Source organism: Trichoderma breve, chromosome 3 (genome assembly GCF_028502605.1).
Source record: "Trichoderma breve strain T069 chromosome 3, whole genome shotgun sequence".
NCBI classification, from domain to species: Eukaryota; Fungi; Ascomycota; class Sordariomycetes; order Hypocreales; family Hypocreaceae; genus Trichoderma; species Trichoderma breve.
This window is the reverse complement of record NC_079234.1, coordinates 5,010,062-5,030,169: the sequence shown is the minus strand read 5'-3', so window position 1 is coordinate 5,030,169 and position 20,108 is coordinate 5,010,062. Positions and strand designations below refer to the sequence as shown.

The window sequence follows — 20,108 nt, the reverse complement described above, 5'->3', positions numbered from 1 at the left end:
AAGCATCGTCGATTCAGCTCAATACTAGCGATGCTAGATGCTAGTATTATTAGATGCTAGCACCTTGGCGATAGTGTCCTTCGTAGTGCTCGTACAGGTCGTAACGGTACGAGTAAGCATATTTTGGTGGCGTATAACAGCCCAAGCAAGGGTGGATTGTATTTGTCCGCGCCCAAGGGCAGCCTGCCGATGACCCGACAGGATCAAAGCAATGGACCTTTGTTTGGCTTCTATGGAGTATACAAGATTGAATCCCCGTTGGTGCATCCGCCGTGGAAACTAAGGCCCTTTTGTAAGTGGTTTCCGCCCGCGAATCAATGAAGAGCGGATGCTGGAACTATTTCCAAAGGGCCCCGGACATGCCCTTGTCTTGGCGGCCCAATAGGTTCGTGTAAATGGAGGAAGAGAGACAAATGGAAATATGCAGGCCTCTTCGGCGTATGCGTCATATTCGCCATTCTTGCTCCGTTGAATCCATCCGGGTTCATTTTTCGCTGGGTTTTTTTTTCTGAGGCCATTACGAGTATTAGGGCATGGGACGGAATCCTGCCCACATCCATCTAACAAGTCAAGTGGGAGCACACAAAAGTTCTCCATCAAGGTTCCTTTATGTGTGTCTCTCTCTACTACCTGCTTGATACTGATATGCTGTAATCATTACGAGAAGCAACATGGTAATCGTCAGCACTGGGACTTTTGCACCAAACGCGGCTGCGTAAAGTCACTCCCTTGAGGTGTTTTAGTTGGGCGACTTGACTTGACTCGAGTCTTTGTCTCACGAGAGCAAGCGGCCTTGCAATGCCGGCAGAGGCGCAGATTAAGGCGTCAGTTCGGATCGGCATTTGAAAAAAAGGTCATATGCGGATGCGCAAAACAAGGACGGAACATGACTCTTTCACCAGATTGATCAACTGCCTAAAGCGGTGGGGAGAAAAGAGGGGGCGTGGGCTTCGAGAAAGAAGGAAAAATGCAGCGGATGGAATCAAAAACAGCGCAGACAGGGAGTTGGCATTGCAGAGGATCAGAGGGATTGACGCGGCTAGTTTGAGTTAGTTGGGTTCTGTTTTGTTGTCGCAATAGCCTCTAGTTTGCATGATGTGACAGGTAAGAAGAGTAAAACTGCTGCTCGTATGTTCGCTGGCAGTGAATGACAGTTGTTGATCAATAAGGATTCGACGCCTCTTGTAAGACAGTGTAAGTCTCATCAACACGTACTGTGCATCATACTTGGTTCATATGTACAGCCCCCATGATTATCTGTACGTTTTGATGTAGGATGTAAGTAATCAGATCGGCTGCTAAGGCCCAGGTGCCGGCGGAAGTACCGGCACGTTTGCAGATGAGTCGAATGTCCTCGACAAGGTTTGCTGATGCTAGGGATCCTCCTCGACTGGAAACTGATTGGTGTGGCATGAACCCATGAGCAAAACAAGGCATGTACCTAGGGGGTGCATTTCTTTTCAATTTCTATTTTAAATTTGAGCACTCAGACCGACCTGAGCCCATACAGTGTATGTATGTGTACTGAAGGCTAAGACAGACAAAAAATAAGAAGAGCAGCGAGTCTCGGTTTACTCCGGGGAATGTACCTGCCAAGATGCAAATGACGGCAAAGCACAGTGCTTATCTTATTGCTTGTTCATTTCGGAGTCCGTAACGGCCGATCATGCCTCTGTCAGGAAACCAAAAGACAAGCCGCCGGCTATCGAAAGTGCGGTCCGTAGCAAGACATCAACATGGCAGATTTACAAGCAAGTACATCGCGCAGGCGAGAGGGCGTTTCAGCAAAGCATCGGCGTTTACAACGGGTTCAGCATCCTATATCTGTGAGGCGATATCGGGCTTCGATGCAGAGACGGGATGGATTGATTAGATGGTTTGCTTACTACGAGTACTCGTACGTACTCGTATATGCTGGGCTGTGCCAGCTAAGCTACTGTATGGGCTACTGCTAGAAGGAAAATCGGACGACCGGGCATGCGACGGATCTGTTTTATGCGCAGGCCACACGTAATTCAACGGTAGCAAATCTGTGCTAAGACTTGCCAGAGCCACAATTTGCCATGTCGGGGAATTATGATCGGAGCCGAAGTCCGCTTCAGGATTCTCTTGGAATTAAAGTGTATAATAGGAATAGGTACCTAGTAGTCATAGGATCCGTTAGGCTCTCCTAGCAAGTATTAGGCCTATGGATATCAGAAACCGTTGTCTGACATGAGACGAGACATGGCGATGGCGAATAGCTACGAGTACAAGACACAGCTGTTGATCCTGCTTACCTCTTGAACTGCCGTAATCACACGTACAACGCACACGCACACGCATTCACACAGATTGTGACAGGTTCCAAAGGTTGCTCTGCACATGATGCCCCTTTGATGAATGCAACAAATGCCTTGCCTACCATGTATGTACTCGTATGTGCTTGTTCAGTCCATACTTTGGTACCAGGTAGCATCGTATGGCGTGCCCGTCCAATAAAGTACTCACTCTCATCCTGTGGAGAAAGACAACAGTTACATAGAGCCACTGCTCCGTCCGTGCCATTACCAATTACCAATACATATTGCGGGGGTCGGAGTTGCAAGCAGCCAACCGGCGGGACGTGACAATGGGAGCAGGGCTCCTTGAATGGGGGATGGGATGCGGCTTTCAAAGGTGCCTGGGCACGTCCAAAAGTTCCGAGATGCTGGAGGGGGGGTGGCCTGAAGGGTTGAAGGGCTAGGGAGGGGGGTATGTAGGGGAAACGGACCCTGCCGTAGTAGCACAATTGGCGAGCTACAACTTGGCGTAACCGCAGGACAGGAGAAATACATGTACATACACAGCGAGTGTTGTTTTAAAGTAATATCATCACTTACAACCTGTATGTGGCCATCCGTGGTGATGATATGATGGGATGCTGCAGGCGGGAATTGATGGCGCTGCTGCTGGCACTGAACGAGGGAAATCGAAGCAGATGAAACACAGATGAAAGAGTGTCCAATAATAGAAGTGCAATTCATCGGCGACTGCCCAAACGAGAAAGGCACCAACACGCCTTCGATGTACAGACTCGGCCCGTACGGGACGGACATCCAAGCTTTAAGGCAGAAAACCCGCAGACAAAATAAAAAAACCTCTTTTATATGCTTCTTGCCTATGTACCATCAACTGTGTGAACGAGAGCAATGGAGGGCGTCAATCCTTTTTAGGTCTCAATCGCGGGATACGAGCCACAGCACAGCACAGCACAGCACACAAAATAAATAGTTACAGTAGGTATTTATTTCACTGACGCCCTCGCTAGCGGGAAATCGCCCATCTCCGAGACCAGAGGATCCCATCACTTGGCACTTGGCACATAAGCTTGTTCGCGATTCGGCGCCGACGCAGCCGCGTGATTCGCCGGTCCTTTTGCCAGTGCGAACCTGCCCAAAGGGGGGGATCTCCCCCAATCCGGCACCAGGTGGATGGGAGAAGAAGAGGTTTGGGGTGTGTTTTCCCCCAGAGTTTTTTATTTTATTTTTATTAATTTGATGCGGCATGGGTTGCATACACTACATGTACGAGTACTTGGCTTCCGAAGTAATGGTCATGTATATGTATAACCTTAGTAGCTATGATATATGAGATTTACATGCGCTATACCGGCCGGCTAAGCCAAAAGAACAAAAGGTATCCAAACTATCAACTTTATGTATACAGCTTCATTTACAAACCCCGCCTTCCACACGCCCTGCGTGGCACCTACCGCGCAAGGCTTAGCGCACCCAGCACCATTTTTTCCCAGGCGGGGAGGAAAAAGAGAAAGAGCAAACAAACCCAAGTGGCCGGGCCCTCTTTTTCTTTTTTCCAGTAGCCCTTTCCCTTTTTTCCCAATTGTGCGCTGCAGTCAGTTGGTCTGTGCTCGGTATTTAGTTGTAGAGCCCAGCTGGGGGGGAGACCAGAAGGAACTTTTTGAGAGGGCCCGGGTCAGCCCAGAAATAGCACTCTGTGAGTGGGCAAGGGGCGGGCATTTTTGGCTGTATTTTCTTTTGTCACGCTGCACGGAGGTACCTTTGTTTAGTATTACTCGTAATAACTGGCGACACGTATTATATTGCTAACACCCGAACTGACCTGCAGTGTTTATTACCAGCGCCGAGGTACAAGTTACTAGAGAGTCATTGTTTAAATTGATGCAAAAACACAAGATTTCTAGCAGGATTGGCGTATATTGGCGTATTATTACTACCTCTTAGTACTTGTAAATGAGCCTCAAAGGGAAAGAGATAGGCAGATCGCTTCGAGATTAGCACAAATGGCAAGGTCAGATACCAAGGTCACTCGCTCTCTCTCCGTCGCCATCAGTACTCCGTAATAGGTACCTATACCCGATCTCTGACTCTCGTTAGCTGGTCGCTGCACTCTGTTCGCTAGCCCTTGTAAGTACCCCATACAGGCCGCTCCTAAATCCGTAGTATTTGCACAATTGTGGGGAATTTGTTCGTACTTCGTATGTACACGGCAGGACAGTACGTACCCAATCCTGCCTGTCCATCTCAGCTGCTGGCTCTCTCCTCTTGAAACACCAATCAATATTCCTCAATGGCCTCGTCTCGTCAGCCTCCTTAAACCATCGCTGACGAGAACCGAACTGCCATCTCATCTCATTGTTAGGTAGGAATCATCATCGTCATCGCCCTTCATCCTCGTCGGAGCATCACATCGCTCAACGGACTTCAGGTATATCCGCGTCCGCATCAAAGGCGCACAAACCAAAAACACAAAAACACAAAACCGCCGGAGCAAGGAACCGCCTCAGCCAGTAGTGGCGTTTCCCCAGCGCCTCGTTGGCCACCGGGCTACTGTTAGCACGGCTTTTCCCGGGTCAGGCTCCCGAAAGCGGCTCAGCTGGCGAAAAAGGGTCCAAAGTTGGTCCAAAGTTGGTCCAAAGAGGCTTCCACGGTCACGGCTACGGAGCAAGTGAATCTGATGCTCATCAGAGTCGTCGTCGTCGTGGCGCGGCTTCGTCTGGATCCTCGGTCCACGCCCATCCCCACAGCTGCAGCTGCACTCGCGGCGACACCCCCTTGGGCAAACCCCTGGCGTTGACTTACATGAAATGCCAAAGCGTGCCGTGTCCGTTCTGTCGCCGACGCTCATTCGCCTGTCGCCGCTAACGACCTGCTATCCTCCGTCCTGCTACTACCTACTACCACCATACAGTAGACGCCGCAAAAGTCTTGCTCGCCACCCGCACGTTTCCTCAAACAAGCACCTCCCGTGTCAGCGCAGCGCAACATTGGAATCCGCTTCGCATAAGCTTTCCGACTCTTCCTGGCAACCCTGAGAGGGAACGCGACGCATCGGGTCCAGTGCAATACCCGACAAGATTCACGCATCGAAGCCCACAACGGGTCTCATCGACACTAACAAAAGAGCCACCGTGCAGGGCTCCAGCACCTCATTGCGACCACGGCCCCGTTCTTGTTTCCTGTCTCGTCTCTCCATTTCGCCCTTCACCCCTCCCCACCGTGCTCCTCTTGAGACTCTTGTTTCGTCCTCGTCCTCGTACCGTAGTTGTCGTTTGTGATCTTCACTCGGTTTCATCATGCGCCAGGGCGGGTCGTTATGAGCACAAACGGTCATGATCCATCTACGGAGACTCCTCCTGTCAGCAGCAAACGAATAGAGTTCCCTGTCGCCAGCCGCCCACGCCACTGGAGGCAGATCGGATTGCCAGTGCTACGTCAACACACCGACTCAGCGCCCGTCACCTCAACGCCGCTCTTCCAGTCTCCTGTTTGCGTCTGCCCCCGGACATATAAGCCGGGCCCGCCCCCATGGACCGCCGTGGCTCGGCCGGAGAGAATGGACACTCACCGACCCAGTCTGCGCCGCCTCTCCGGCGGCGTCTATCAATGGAGGAGGATATGCACTACCAGCGCATCATGACATTGTCTCAACAGCGGCGTCCATCACATCCACCAGACTATCCAGACACCGATCTACCCATGATGGAAAGAGAAGGGGATGCTGCCGGTGGAGAGAGGAGTGAGAAGGTTGAGGACAAGGACCAAGCACCCGTCAAGAGCAGCTGGTTGGATCGTATCAAGAGCAGAGGGAAAGAAGCTAGGGCTGCCAAGGTGGGCGAAGGTCTCGACGACGAAGGCCACGATAGCTCCGACATCATGGTTGGGGGCCCTGAAGAGCTTCCTAGCTACTCAAGCTCTATTGCCATCGAAGGCATATTTCACAAGAAACATGAGATCGAAAACACCACCAAAAGAGCCGAAGATCGACAGTGGCATACCGTCTCTGTCGTCCTCAACGGAACCGCCCTAAGTATCTACAACACCAAGAAAGACTGGGGCTGGGGCAAGGCACGCGATGGCCCTTCAATTAGTCCCGACAATCCCCCTTGGATTAAGAGAGCGAAACTCGAAAAGACGTATAGTCTTTTGCATGCTGATGCTGGTATCGCTGCCGACTACAAAAAGTGAGTTGTTTCTTGCTCATCCTTACTATTGTATATCCCGCATATCACGACGAAGGCCTCATCAAGTGAGGGGGCTGAGAGTGGGAAAAAAGAAAAGAGGGAAGAAAAAGTCTCTCATATGGGCATGGGTTAACATATTCTACTTCTAGACGTCGTTACGTTATCCGAGTGCGAGCTGAAACAGACCAGTTTCTTTTGTCTTGTATCGAACTAAGCACGTTTGTCAAGTGGCTTGAGTGCTTGTTTGCGGCTATTGATGTTGCAGCCCCCATCGATGAGCGAGATTTCCCGCGCGACATGTCTATCCCTAGAATCCAGCGAATCCGATGGTTCCGCAGCCAAACAGGCGTCGTCTACCCAAGCACCCAGCCGGAAATTCAGCAAGACCCTCCTCCAGAGGCCGAGACCTCCGGTTCTCCTGATGGAACAGAGCAACCGCCTTCATCTCCTCCGCCTCTACCGACACCGACGCCCGCGCCTTCAAGACCCCGCCCGGAGGAAGAGGCACAGAGCACCGAAGTTCTAGCTCCCCACCTGAGAATCGATCCCAGGAATGACCCATTTCACACCATGAGCACATCCTCGTACCCAAATCCATCCATCGATCCTCATACGGGCAAATGGTTTCCCGAGCACCAGTGGTCAACTGCTCACGACCTTTTGTACGCCAAACTTTGCTACAGCAATCTACTGTTCCGAAGCCCCCGCAAATCGAATTATATCATTAGCAAAGGGAAGCAGTGGTTCGTCGACTGGGGCACCGGCAGAATGGTCCGCGTGCTCCCACCAGCTTATGGTGAGATAGAATATTTTGGCCCCTGGCAGGTCATTCATACCGAAAACAGAAGGATTTAGAGGGATACTCTGGATAGGGTCACATATTAGATGGTCCCACCCGGAAAGGGGGCATCATGGCACGAGTACATACGTCTTCAGATATGCCAGGCTCACCGGCACAAGGCGTGAGATGTCATCAGGGACATGAGTCTCGTTGACATTCGATCATTGGCTCCATGGACATGGACAGGAGTTGTCCATTTGTTTTCTATATTTTACATGATACAAAGGCCTGATTATCAGGGCTTAGGGGTCCCATATAAGGCCTGGGATGTGATGGAGGGAGGGGTTGGCTCTGCATTTGTGAGCTTTTGGAAAAGGTGTTGGCTTTTGCTTGTGCATACAGGGGCGTCTGGGAGGAGCATTTTACACATACATAACCGGCGGCAACAGCATCATGGACCGGAGTTATTTTTTTTCTTTATTTCCTTTATCTATCTGTCTCTCTTTTACTTTCCTATATCTCTCTGTTGTTCCATTGCGCATTTCAGACATGTACAACTATCTCCATTGCATGGCCATTGCATGGCGACGGGGAGTGCGAATGCGGCTTACTTGTGCATGCTTGCTAGATACAGCTACACGCTAGCCTCTTGTATATATCGCAATACATTCAGTTCATACAAGTTTCTCTCATTTATTACTGCCCAAGGATGAGGTTTGTTGAAAGAAAGTGAAAGTTGAAAGCAACGTAAATTCGTGGGGTATCATGTAACCAATGTCCAAACCGAAATCCAACTAATTCAACAACCTGACGCTCTCAAGTATTGACCCATGCAGATGCCACATTTATCCATCACAATAAGCGCCCACATATAAAACTCTCAGAAAAAATGCCTCGCATCAAAAACAGAACGATTCGCTATTCCTCCTCCGAAACCGTCTTGTCCGCCTCCCTCGCCTCCCTAGCCAATTGCGCCACTACGGGCTCCAGCGCCGCGTTCGCGCTCTTGACGTCCCCGACGGTGGCTTCCAGCGAGTCGAGCAGCTTTTCGATTTCGGCGCGCTGGCTTTGAATCTGCTCGTACAGTATGGCGTTGTGGGACTGCGCGGTTTGGAGGCGGGCGTTGAGCAGGGATTGGTGGGAGGCGAGGGAGGGGGCGAGATGGGCGGAGAGGATGTCTTTTGCGGGGAGGAGATGGGGTCTTTAAAAATGTTAATAATTTCCAATTTCATTGGCGAACTTTGCTTTTTGTTTTTTGGCTTGTAAAAGATTGCTTGGGGGAGAAGGAGAAGAAGAAAAACGCACGGAGTTGGTTTGGGGGCGTCGGGGGGTGCTGAAATGCGCCGGTGGGTGGCTTCGCTGATGAGAGTTTCCAGGTCGTTGAGCTTGGGGACGACTTGTCTCGTTACGAGTATGCTTTCAAATTCCTTCTGCAAATGTACACCATGTTAGAGTCAATTCAACGATACAAATTTCACACTTCCTTGCCCATCACCACGGAAGAGGAAGAGGAAGAGGAGGAAGAGGAGGAAGAGGAGGAAGAGGAGGAAGAGGAGGAAGAGGAGGAAGAGGAGGAAGAGGGAAGAAAACGGACCTCGCACTTCTCGCCCAGCTTCTCCACCATCTGCGCCTGGACCTGCTTCAGCACCGGCTCGGCCCTGCTCGCCACCGTCGGGTAGCACGCCGCGAAGTTGTCCCATTTGAGCTTGCCCAGCGTGCGCTTGAGGCTCTGCGCGTAGAGCTCCTGCAGGCGGGAGGCGCGGGGGCCGGGGACGACGGGCTGCTGGGAGAGTTGTTGCTGTTGTGTTTCCGCTTGAGCTTGGGCGTCGTTGTTGGGGGCCTCGGGATGGCTATCTTGTGTCGTCGGGTCTGGTGTTGCTTCGTCGGTTTCCATGGGGGTGGATGTTTGCGCTGATGTTGACGATGCTGGAGCTTGGGAGGGAGGTTGTGATGTTGTTGCCATTGGGCGATTTCGCAGGCTGAGAGAGGTGGGAGTTTATAAAAGGAAAGCGATAGCTATGGGCCGCAATTATGGTATCGTCTAATACCGAGGGATGGTATTGATATATATGAAGGCTTGTAAAAATATAGAATCGCACAGCATGGAGCAGGAAGAAGCAATCAAAAGTCAATTGTGGCTGAAGGTGCTTTTACTATTAAAGCGCGTTATCAATTGGAGGGGACGCGACGTGGGGTGAAGTTCTGACGTTGGTTGGGGCACGTGACAGCAGCTTTGGTGGAGTAAGGTAGCTGGTAATTGCCTTTCTTGGTCAACTTCGTTCTGCCTGCGTGTACTTCAACTGTGACGCTCATATTGAGTGCACTTCCTAAATACCTACCTATCGAGATCATAGTTGTAAGGCATACATCCAAACAAAACGAATTCCAGCCTCATTACTCATCTAGTTGTACCAACCAATGTATAATAATAGCAAACAATGAATCATGAACAAGAATACATGGGCTGAGCACCGTACGATGTTTATGCAAATGCCGCTCATCCACTTGCCCCAAGTGCTGTAGTCCGTTGACCCATGTCTATCTCTATATATTCCTGCCAACTCATGTACAGCTCCCAACCATGCTCTCTTTATACAAGTTTCTTTTTTCCTCTCGCCCCCCTCGAGTCTATGTAAATCTCTTTGTCTTCCCTCGTCTCCCTCGCGATTTGGTATCAGAGTTTTGTTCCCTCCCCCACAGTTCATAACACAGTCATAAATAAACCATTGCATCGTCGTCGTCATCCTCCTCCTGCCGAGGCCAAAGACCAGCCCAAACCTCGTCCCTATCCCGTGGAAACAGGTCAATTATGAAAAAGCATTATTAGTTTGCTGCCAGGATTTCGGCTGCATCAGGTGCCGAGGTGCGATCATTCTTGCCGCCATCCATCTTTAGCTCCTCTTCTTCCTTCTTCTTGCGATCCAGCTCCCGCTGGCGCTGATGACTGACATACGTAGCGTAGCGTATCGTTCCCAGCGTCAGAATGGCCATGAAGAGGATGCCCACCACGGATCGCCGGATGAGAATCCACCGAACGCCTTCAATCTCCGACTTGGAATCGCTGCTCAGCATGATGCTTATTTTATAATTGATTTGTTGAATCTGCCAATCAATTAGCAATCACAAACTCTCTTCCCAATCTCCAGACGGGCCAGTCGGGACGTACAGCACTCTCCGCCGCCTTCTGCTCTTCTCTGACTGTCATCTTGCGGTCGTTGAAGATCCCGCGCACATTGTCGTTCAGAGTCAACAGTTCCTGATTCAGAGTCTGCGTCAAAATGTCGACTTCGTGCTGGAGATGCGTGCGCTGTTGCCGGATTTGCTCATCCTGGCCCCGGCGGTTGTTCTTGATTTCGGCGCTCAGCTCCGAACACGCAGCAGAGAACAGATACGATTCCTATAAATCAGCGTCAGCCCATTTCCATGATCCAGTCTAGCTTGGTAGGGAGCACATGTGCTCTCTTGTTCACTCGCTCCGAACAAGTAAAAGTGGGATGGAGCATTGCCTCACGTTTTCTATATCGCTCTTGCTGACAAGCTTTTCTTGCGCCATGTCTAGATTATGGGCCAGGATCGTCCGGATAGCCTTCATCATGGTGATGGCTTGGTCGCTTGAATAGCCCCCTTCCTGCAGCTGCTTGACGAGAGAATAGCTGTCAAAGTGATGAATATACTTTGGCGGGGTCATGGAGGGCATAGTAGTTGCCAAATTCTCTGGAGCACCCATGTAATAGACAGTATCCAGCTTGTCGCTCATTTTGGTACCTTCTCCAGGCTTATTGGCCTTGGGCTCAGCGCTCCCGCTACTACTCCCACTTCCATTGCTCGAATCAGCTTGCTTGGGTGGGCCGAGAGGAATTGTATCTGCTCCCGCATCCGCCGGCTCTGATGATTTCGGCTCTGCCTTGCTCTGAGCAGCCTTGGGCTCCTGCTGCTCACTCTTGAGAGCAGCCGCATCGATCTCCGGGGCGTCAGTTACCACCTGGGCTGGCTTCTTCTCGCCATCCTGAAAATACAGCTTGCCAATGTCAGATTTCGCCTGAATATCGGCTGGCGCACCCGCTTCTATCACTGTCTCATCGGCTACTGCGTCCTCCGGTGTCGGCTTGGCTGAGACGTCTTGCTCCTGTTGGCCCTGCTGATCTTGTTGCTTCTGTTGCTGCTGCAGCTTCTCCCATTCTGCGGGCTCGACAGCCTTGCCGTGCCTCTTTGCAAACGAACTATTCCACCTCGTAGCCGTCGATGTCGTTGTCGTTGTCGAAGCCGTCGTCGCCCATCCCCTCGCTGGGCCGCAGCCCCTCGTCGCAGCTCGCAGCAATTGGGGATACAAGAGCGTCAGTCTCCCCGCCGCAGCCATGGCGAAAGCAGGTTCAGGTCTCGTCGTGCCCGAGATTGAGTGCTTGTTATAAGGCTAGAGGACTCATGAGGTTCGGCGTCGACAAGTGCCAGAATGCTCCTCTGGGGAAGTAATTAAAGGAGCGGAACGAGGCCATTGGCAACGGCAAAGGAGTGTGTGGGACATAAAGTGGCTATCGTCGGAACAAGTGCCGCAGCGGCAGAAAATAGCGTCCAGGTTGGGCGAATGGCGCTAAAACGTTGATCCGCCATCTTCATCTCAAGCATGTGCCGGAGTATCTTATGTTACTACTAACTACAGGTAATAGGCTGTTGAGTGGCTCGTGGTTAACAATCGGCAACCAGATACAAAATGCTACTTTTGGAATCCAATTATTTTGAAGCCAAGATTATTCATAGCAATTCAGACAATTACACAATCGAGCAGACTTCAAAGACATCAGCAATTGGTCCTCATTCTGTAGCGGGACATATTGAGCATCCCAGACTTTCTACAGCTTTCTCTATGGACGTAATCCCAGACCCAGGTGTCAGCGCCTCCCAACCATAACGATAAAGTACATTTGCATCCCTCGCTATCCTATGTGCCCAGTGCTGCCCGGCTCCCAACATCCATTGTAAAGGAGTGACCAAGTAGAAACGCTGAAATCGGTAGACGAGGTAGAAGAAGAAAGAAAGAAAGAAAGAAAGAAGACACAGAGAAGAAGAATTAAACAAGAGGAAACGATCATAAAAACAAAACTCCCAATAGTCCCCGGAAGAAAAATCCCAAATTTGTGTTTCGTCATCCATGAAAAAATGCCAAGTTCCGGGATGAATATACCGCCACGTCTTATTCGCATTTGTCCTGACAAATATCCAGAAACGACTGGCCCCGTGCCGTCGTCAGTTAAGCCGGCCAAGGGGCAGCCAAGCCACCATGCGTCTTTCGTTTGCTATATTAGAAGAATAATAATCGAATGAATAAAACAGACGTGCACAATATTAATACCACTTAGCCATGCCGTTGAAGAATAAGGACGATAGGGAGGGCTCTGCAGAAGGCTATCGGCCTTTCTGTAACCTCGCCCCATCAAGGCAGGCAAATGCACTTGTGTAATTTATGTTTCTTTCACTTTGGAACCACCTTTTCTTTGTAATAGAGCAGTAGTCGTTGTCCATGTTGTTGGTGGTGGCAGTGTTGTCTTTGTCGTATACATTTATTTTCCAAGAAGCCGAACTGGGGAATGTGCTCAGCCAACATACAACTCGACGAGTAGCCTGACTACTCGGCATCTTGCACCTGCACAGACACTCCGTGGATAGGGTTGCTTGAACCTTTGTCTGTGGCATCAGTGGATGGGACTCCGACTGCGCTGGCATGAGTGCTGGGTGGGCTGCTGGTTTGCGGGCTATTGGTTTCATGCGTCAGGGAGGGAACTTCGGCCACAGAGTTGGTGTCTGACTGAGTAGATGATTCGCTCTTGGAGCCACTCAATCCAAGGAGCTTCTCCAGCGCCTGAATCTGTCGAGAGGCCACACTCTTCTTGAGACTGTAAAATTGGGGTTTAATCTCCTCAACCAAGAGGTCCCTCTCTTCACCCTGTAGCTGACCCAGCATCTTTTCTGTTGACAAGTTAGCACATCGTCATCGTAATCACATATGACATTGGGTGGTTATATCGCGCCGGTCGCAGGCAGGGGACTTACGAATAACATAATTTCCAAACTGGTCTCTCATCATCTGCTGCAGTGGGTTGTTTCCATCGGGTCCGGTAGTTGTCAGCTGCTCTCGAATGGTCGTGCGCTGCGCTGGTGTGCCGTACTCAATGCACTTCTCCACAACATTGGACGCAAATTTATGCTTAGAAAGGGTGAGGAGCTGGCCCATGACAAGCTGAATGATCCTCTCGCGATCCTCTGGTTCGCCGTTCTGGATGACGTGCTGAGCGACATAGTTGCCGTACTGGTCTGTAATGAGGATCTGAGCTGAAGCATGTAGTTCACCCATAATCTCCGCTTTGTCGGCCTCGGTTCCATATTCCAGCAGCCGTTGTATGACTCGGCAGCCATACGCGTGAGAAGCCAGGGGCGTCACTTGGCCACGCACAGCATTCATAATAAAGTCAATATACTGTCTCGGGACAAGTTCAATAATCTTCTGGACAACGTGGTTGCCGTTCTGATCTTTGATTACGCGCAAGATCTCAGGTTCCAGTTCCCGTGTCAGCTCGGCCTGTTGTTCGACCAGGATGTGCTCAAGGGCCTAAAAGAAACGTTGTGAGCAATTGAGAGGGAATAAAATTCTGAGCGGGGAGGGACAGTTTGCACTAACCTTCTGGACGACACGACAGGCGTAAACTTGGACTGAAAGATCAACCACCTTCCCCTTCATCTTTTCCGCCAAGATTTTCTTCTGAAGCTGGCTTCCGTATTCAAAGAACTTCTGCACGACGTAATTGCCAAAGACGTCTTTCATGAGTTGAAGGGCGTTGGGCTCAATCTCGCGGAATATCTGCTCCTTTTCATCACTGTTCGCAGATTCCAGTTTCTGCTGGATGAATCTCGAGCCATGCTGATCTCCACTGAACTCCACAGCGTGGTTATAAATGTCCCTAAGCTCGTAGCGCTTGTTGGACTTGTTGCCGTTGACACGGAACTCATCCAGTAGGGCACTGCGCATGCCTTTGCTGGGATCTTGGTCTCGGGAGGGCCGAATTGGCGTCATGGAGTTGAGTGGATACCCAGGATGAATCGAGGGGACGGGATAGTTGGGCATGATGGGGCGGAAGTTTTGTGTATACGCCTCTGGATAAGAAGGTGAATACTGGTTGGCGATTTGGCTATAACCAAACTGGTGGTTTTGGTAAAACTGCGGGTTTGGGTAGCCGTTCGCACCAGCAAACTGTTGGCCTGAGGGCCTCCGCTCATGCTCGGCCGTCCGCTGGCCTCGTGAGGATGGCCTGCTCATCCAAGCATCTGCACCCGGAGCGAAAGCTCTTGAGCTAGAACCCGAGTCCAAGCGGTAGGTCGAGCCGGGCGCCGGCGAGACTCTATCGAGAGAAGGGCGCCTTACACTAGAAAGCAGCAGAGGATCTGCTGTGCCAAACTCGAGGCCGTTTCCAATCCTAGAGGCGCCGGTCTCGCCCATCCACGGCAAGGTGGCGGGGTTGGAATGGAATGGCACGGAGGCAGGGTTAAATGCCTGGCTACCGGGCGAACCGTTGATGGTGATCTGACGGGCCATTCTCAAGGAGAGATCGTCATCGACTTGTCTGTTGAGGCTGAATGCTCGCTGATTCGCTACTTGGGGGAAAGATAGAGGGTGCTGTCTGGTCGAGTGGATGGAGTTGCTGGGAGTATGGCCGCTGCCCTGATATATTTCAGCATAGGCTGGAGAGCCTTGCGACTGTCGAGAGGGCGGAAGGCTAGCATCTCGAGCCTGTGCAAAGGCTGCCATGGGATCCATGTAGGCTGCATCTTGGGGGCCTCGCTTCTGAGCGGCAGCAGCAAAGGCGAATGCTGCCTCCGTCTCATCAACAAAGGTGCCGGGAGCGCCCAAAGACTCCTTCTTCATGCCAATGGCTGACGGGTGATGATTCGCATAAAAGCCAGAGGCATTCGGAATGCCTGCATCTCGTGCTCGGCCGGGAGAGTTGCTGACGGAGCGGGCAGGGTTCTCTGTGCCCCAGGGCTTGGAGTTGGAGCCCCAGACATCGGCCTCGGAATTGGCGTGGAGAGCGCTCGAGCCAGTGGGATTTTCTTCTGAATCTGCATCACAGTCGTGGTGAGTCGTGTGCGTCCAAGTAAAGTGCAGTACAGTACAGTACAGGCAGGGTGAGAATGAGGGTGAGGGGGTTGGCCGCGCTGACGCAATCGGCATGCCATGTTGCCATGGACAAGACAAGCAAATACGCACCTTTGGATCCCGCAGCACGATCTCGGTTGGTCTGAGGGAAGGACGACCAAATGTTTTTGCTTGGATAGAGGTTGGCGCTTGGAAAGCCCGAGCCCGAGCCTACGGGCTGTTGCTGGGCCTTTTCGGCAGAACTAGAGGGCATGACAAAGCTTTGATAGGCCCTCAGCCGTGTCTGGAGAAAAGAATGAAGGATGACAGTTAGCGATTGTGCGGCGGTCAGAACAGAAGCAAAGACGAAACAATGCTGAGGTTGGGACGAGGGCCAAGGCGTGGGGAGTCAGGCCTTTGTGACCCGCTAAGGGCGAATCAAGCCTCCTTCCGTGGGCGCTAGGCTGGCGCAACCTTTTGAGACACTCAAGCGGCCCCCCCTCTGACGTCGTCTTTCCGCGCCGGGATCAGGCTGGGGGACGACGATTTTGGGTTGTGGTGCTGTTTGCACTTTGGCAGCGGGCAAGGGTTTGTGCAAGTGGGGGAGAGGATTGACGAGAAAGGGAGAGTGGACGAGGTTTGTACCTTTGGCTGACTCACCGTGGTCGCCATCTCGGGCTTTTTGCTCCAGGTCAAGGTTCAGATTTCAGCGGGCTTCCTTAAACGGGGGCCAGCGAGACGAGGGACACTGCACTGAACTGCAGCTAGTGGTACAGGTAGGTACCTAAGATAGTGGCCGTTGCGCGCTGACGGACAGCTGCCGATGCACTGCACAACCACTGCCAGGCCTCGCGCTGGTGCCAGCAGGCCACTGCAGGATGCTAAAGCTGCTTGGGCGGGGACTCGACTCTGGGGAACGACTGGAGAGTTTGGCCGCGACACAGGACGGACCAGATAGCCGACTGGGCTGGACTGGGCTGGGCCTTTGTTTTCTGTGCTGTGGACACGTTTCCGACCCCTGTGCCTTTCCTTTGTTCGCAGCCGATAAACTAAGGTAATGTAAGGTTTGGATATACAGGTACTAGTGAGCAGGCAGGAAGCCGGCGCAAATAAGTACTCGGCGGACGCTGGGCCTCCCTTGGAGATAAGGGTTTGACTTTTGAGTTGAGACCGCGTCAAACGGCCGACAGGACGGGGGCTGAGCCGTGACGAGACGCGGAAAAATTGGGCGAGCAGCAAGAGAAGCTCATGTATGTTTCGTCGGGAATCCTCGCTGTGCTTGCTCTGTTTGTCTGGGGGGTTTTGTCGACTCAAGACTGCGGTTTCGATACGTGTCAGCGGCCTAGCGAGTGAGTCGCGGGCGTCTCTGGTATGTAATCAGGGTTTAGGTTTTCTTTGCAGGGTCAGGGAAGATGAAAAGGTGTAGAGTACAGGGGTGTAGAGCATCCAACGGGAAGAAAAAGAGAGAGAGAGAGAGCACAGGATTGTGTAGAGATAGGTTTGGCAGAACAATTACGATAGCCAGAAGAGGGGGGGTTGAGGGGAGGCTCCAAAGAAAAGGGATCAGAAATGGACTCAAGGTGGCACTATCCGTACAAGGTGCGAAATGAAGGTTTTCCATGCGATATAGATGTGGGCAAGGCAGCGGGGCCTAGAAGACGAGGCTTGTTCCAGATGGCAAAACTCACTGTCTTATTCCGAGGGACGCAGTTGTGACCTGTCAAGGGGGAAGACCTTGTAATATGTAAGATGTTTGTTTTTTGCTAGACCAGGCCGAGGGTCGTTCTTTGATTTATTTATCTTTTTCCAAAAGTACGAGTACGGACTGCAGACTGCATGTACAGAGATTAGAGTGCCGAGAAGGGCCAGAGAACTCAATTGGGTGCCAATTAAGCAGAGGAAGAGGAGAATATGCGAGTAGAGTTCAGGGCGAAACAAAATGGACAAGGAGGGGCGCCGATGGGGGTAAACCTTGTGATGCCGTCGATGACGAGATGAAGTGGGCGATAGGAAAATTATGTCCAGCGTGGCTAAAGGCAAGGCGATTTGGGAGAGGAAGAGAGAGAGAGAGAGAGAGAAGGACGTGAGAGGACTGGGGCCAAAAGGTGCGGGTTCGACGGGTTAGATGTATGTCGGCCGTACTGAGGCGAGGAGGTGAGTCCAATGCGCAGAAATGCTGGGCCGGAATGTAGATGTAGCAAACCTGGGCGAGGATCGTGTCAATGGCCGACGTGCCCTCGAATCACAGGAGGCGTAGGGATGGGAATGGGTAAGGAATGTGTCAACAGGGAGGCAAGACGGGATTGAAATTGAAATGGCTTCTATTCTGGCTCTGGCTCTGATTCTGATTTTGATTATGGCCTTGGTTCTGATCCTGCCAGTCCAGTCCCCTTCTGTCACTGCCTGGCGCAATACTTGGTTGGTACGGAAGTGTGTTGGGACCCTGAGCGCGTTGAAATAGCGGCCTAGCAAGCACGCAAGCAAGCAATGGAAGCATGGGGACAGACACAGACATGGAGGGCACAAGCCGAGCAGCAGCGCTCACAAGGGCTCACCGTGGCACTCTATCTCTTCGGCCCATCTGCTACAGCTCAGAGGGTGTCGCACAGCGCAAATGGCGTTACGAAACATGTCGTGACGGGACGAGTGATTGGGCCGGGAGTTGGCCTGGGAGAGGGGCCAACGAAGGGTGCTGGCAGATTCCGAAGCATTGATCGATAGTAGGGTGCATCAATGGCATGCCACTTCCGTATGCCGTACTGTAGACTCCAATCCTCGGTCAGTAGAGTACAATACAGCCCGTACAATCAATACCACCACCAATTCAGCTCCCGTGAAGCTTGCGCCATTCGGCACGAATTGGCCCAGCACCAAAGCAAGCAAGTGGAGGCCCAACCTAGCAATCAAGCATATCGATGCTACGCTGCTAGAATTGGAGGGGTGACGGTGCAGCACTAGGGCCGGCCATTTGTGAGATGGGCAAGTCAGTCTATAGTTCCCATGTATTGACTATGTTGAGTCGTGATAAGATGAAGTGGACAAAGATCATTGACAGGTGTCCCTACAAGGCAGCTGGTATAGAGGTACCTGCCCGGAATAAACATTCGTGATATGGACAGTAAACAAATCTGGGCCACGTGAAGTACATTTGATTTGTATTTACGTGAGTAAGAACTATCACAGCAATCTTAGTACCTATCTCTCTTTATCTCTTTCTTTCCTTCTTTCACTCCATTAGTTGTATTCCTTACCTACAATTTTATCCAATTGAACTCAACTGCCTTCTTCCTATTTTCAAAGCGATGTAACGCCGACGAATACAAGACACATCACCTGCAATTATTGCCTGGCGGAGAGAGACGGAAGACACACGGCACAGCACAGCACAGCATACAAGAAACGCTGGGCTCGGAAGGCCAGTGCTCTCATCCGCCGCACTGCAGATCGACAGACAGCCACGTTTATGCCATTGATGTGTCCTGAAGTAAGACGGCCAAATGCGCCGCAAGCTTACATGAACTGTCACCGCCACGAGCTGATTTGAAGAGCCATGCCACAGGTATCTACTAGCTGTAGATGCCTGCAAGGGTCGCTGCTAGCAGAAGCTCAAAGAGCATGTCCAGGAATACACACTTGACACAATACAGTACACGTACCAGGCCAAAAGGACCAAAGTCAACCCCGAGGGGACGAATAGGCAGTTGAGAAAGTGGACGCAACTACCGAGAGAGACCCGCCTAGACTTTGTTGACGGCACTCTGTAAGGAGACATGGTTCGGGGTAATATCGACAATCCGTTCCATGCGGTCCCACCCGTGTCTCGATTTGCTTCCTTCTTACGGAATACTGACAGGGTCCCTGCTATATTTACTTCTTTTCATCTCGTATCTCATAAAGGTGCCGATCAGTGCAATGCCAACAGCTCGGACAATGACAATGAGAAACATCGAAAGAAGAAGGAAGACGGGAAAAGGAGTTGATTCGAGCGGCGCGCATCGTCATGTGCCTGGACCCCTGCTTGCGGCCGACCTGAGATCAATATACAGAAGTCTCCGCTAACTGGGGCTAACACTGGACATGTCCAATCAAGCTCAGCAACTTAATGGATGTTGATCAGCCAGGCGATTGACATCCCTCTCGCCTGCATGCAGATCCCAACCTTGAGATGACGGACTGCCTCATCCAGGAGGCACATGGCAAATCGCCATTCTAGCGACCGGCGTCTCAATTGACTTGACTGTCTTTGCGCTGCCGCGTCCGTAAAGTCGCCTTGGATGTTCAGATGTGTTGATTTCTGGTCCGGGGCGGCCCACCCACGGCCTCACGCGACCAATAACTTCGCTGCGGCGTCCTACATGTCTCTCACTCATCATCTGATTCTAGTACAACTGCTACGGAGCATTGTGTGCTACAAAATACGAGGCATCTGCCTACCTACCTATAGTAGACAAAGCGACTTCGTGTTGTTTCCACGGCTCGGATTCCACTCTGACGCCTCCCGAGCCGTGGGATCGATCCGACTGCTGAGCGAGGCGAAGAACGAGTGCCCAACGCACCAGGTGATTGAATTATACTAATCGAAAACCGACATCTCCTACCACTCCAAGATTCTCTACAATGCAACTACAGCCACGTACCAGGCAGGCGTACACAGACTGAGTCTAAAGTTACACAAAGGGGGCTCAACGTCGTTGTCTACCCACTTTATGCCGCGCATTGTGCTACGAGTACTCCTCGCTGCC

General features: G+C 51.6%; 4 protein-coding genes across 4 annotated transcripts; 1 reads left to right on the top strand and 3 right to left on the bottom strand.

Moving 5' to 3' along the window:
* Positions 1-5,807: 5,807 nt before the first annotated feature.
* T069G_05932 (pleckstrin homology domain-containing protein) lies at positions 5,808-7,318 on the top strand (the record flags this gene model as incomplete). Its single annotated transcript, XM_056173142.1, has 2 exons — positions 5,808-6,463; positions 6,613-7,318. 2 exons carry the CDS (start codon positions 5,808-5,810, stop codon positions 7,316-7,318), a joined length of 1,362 nt encoding a protein of 453 aa, XP_056030000.1.
* Positions 7,319-8,162: 844 nt separating this feature from the next.
* Positions 8,163-9,207, bottom strand: T069G_05931 (nnf1 domain-containing protein; the record flags this gene model as incomplete). The annotated part of the gene is made up of 3 exons (XM_056173141.1): positions 8,163-8,445; positions 8,550-8,674; positions 8,839-9,207. 3 exons carry the CDS (start codon positions 9,205-9,207, stop codon positions 8,163-8,165), a joined length of 777 nt encoding a protein of 258 aa, XP_056029999.1.
* Positions 9,208-10,067: 860 nt separating this feature from the next.
* T069G_05930 (uncharacterized protein) lies at positions 10,068-11,601 on the bottom strand (the record flags this gene model as incomplete). Its single annotated transcript, XM_056173140.1, has 4 exons — positions 10,068-10,346; positions 10,411-10,641; positions 10,756-11,283; positions 11,332-11,601. 4 exons carry the CDS (start codon positions 11,599-11,601, stop codon positions 10,068-10,070), a joined length of 1,308 nt encoding a protein of 435 aa, XP_056029998.1.
* Positions 11,602-12,864: 1,263 nt separating this feature from the next.
* Positions 12,865-15,640, bottom strand: T069G_05929 (pumilio-family RNA binding repeat domain-containing protein; the record flags this gene model as incomplete). The annotated part of the gene is made up of 5 exons (XM_056173139.1): positions 12,865-12,991; positions 13,046-13,205; positions 13,290-13,845; positions 13,915-15,350; positions 15,499-15,640. 5 exons carry the CDS (start codon positions 15,638-15,640, stop codon positions 12,865-12,867), a joined length of 2,421 nt encoding a protein of 806 aa, XP_056029997.1.
* Between the last annotated feature and the right edge of the window lie 4,468 nt (positions 15,641-20,108).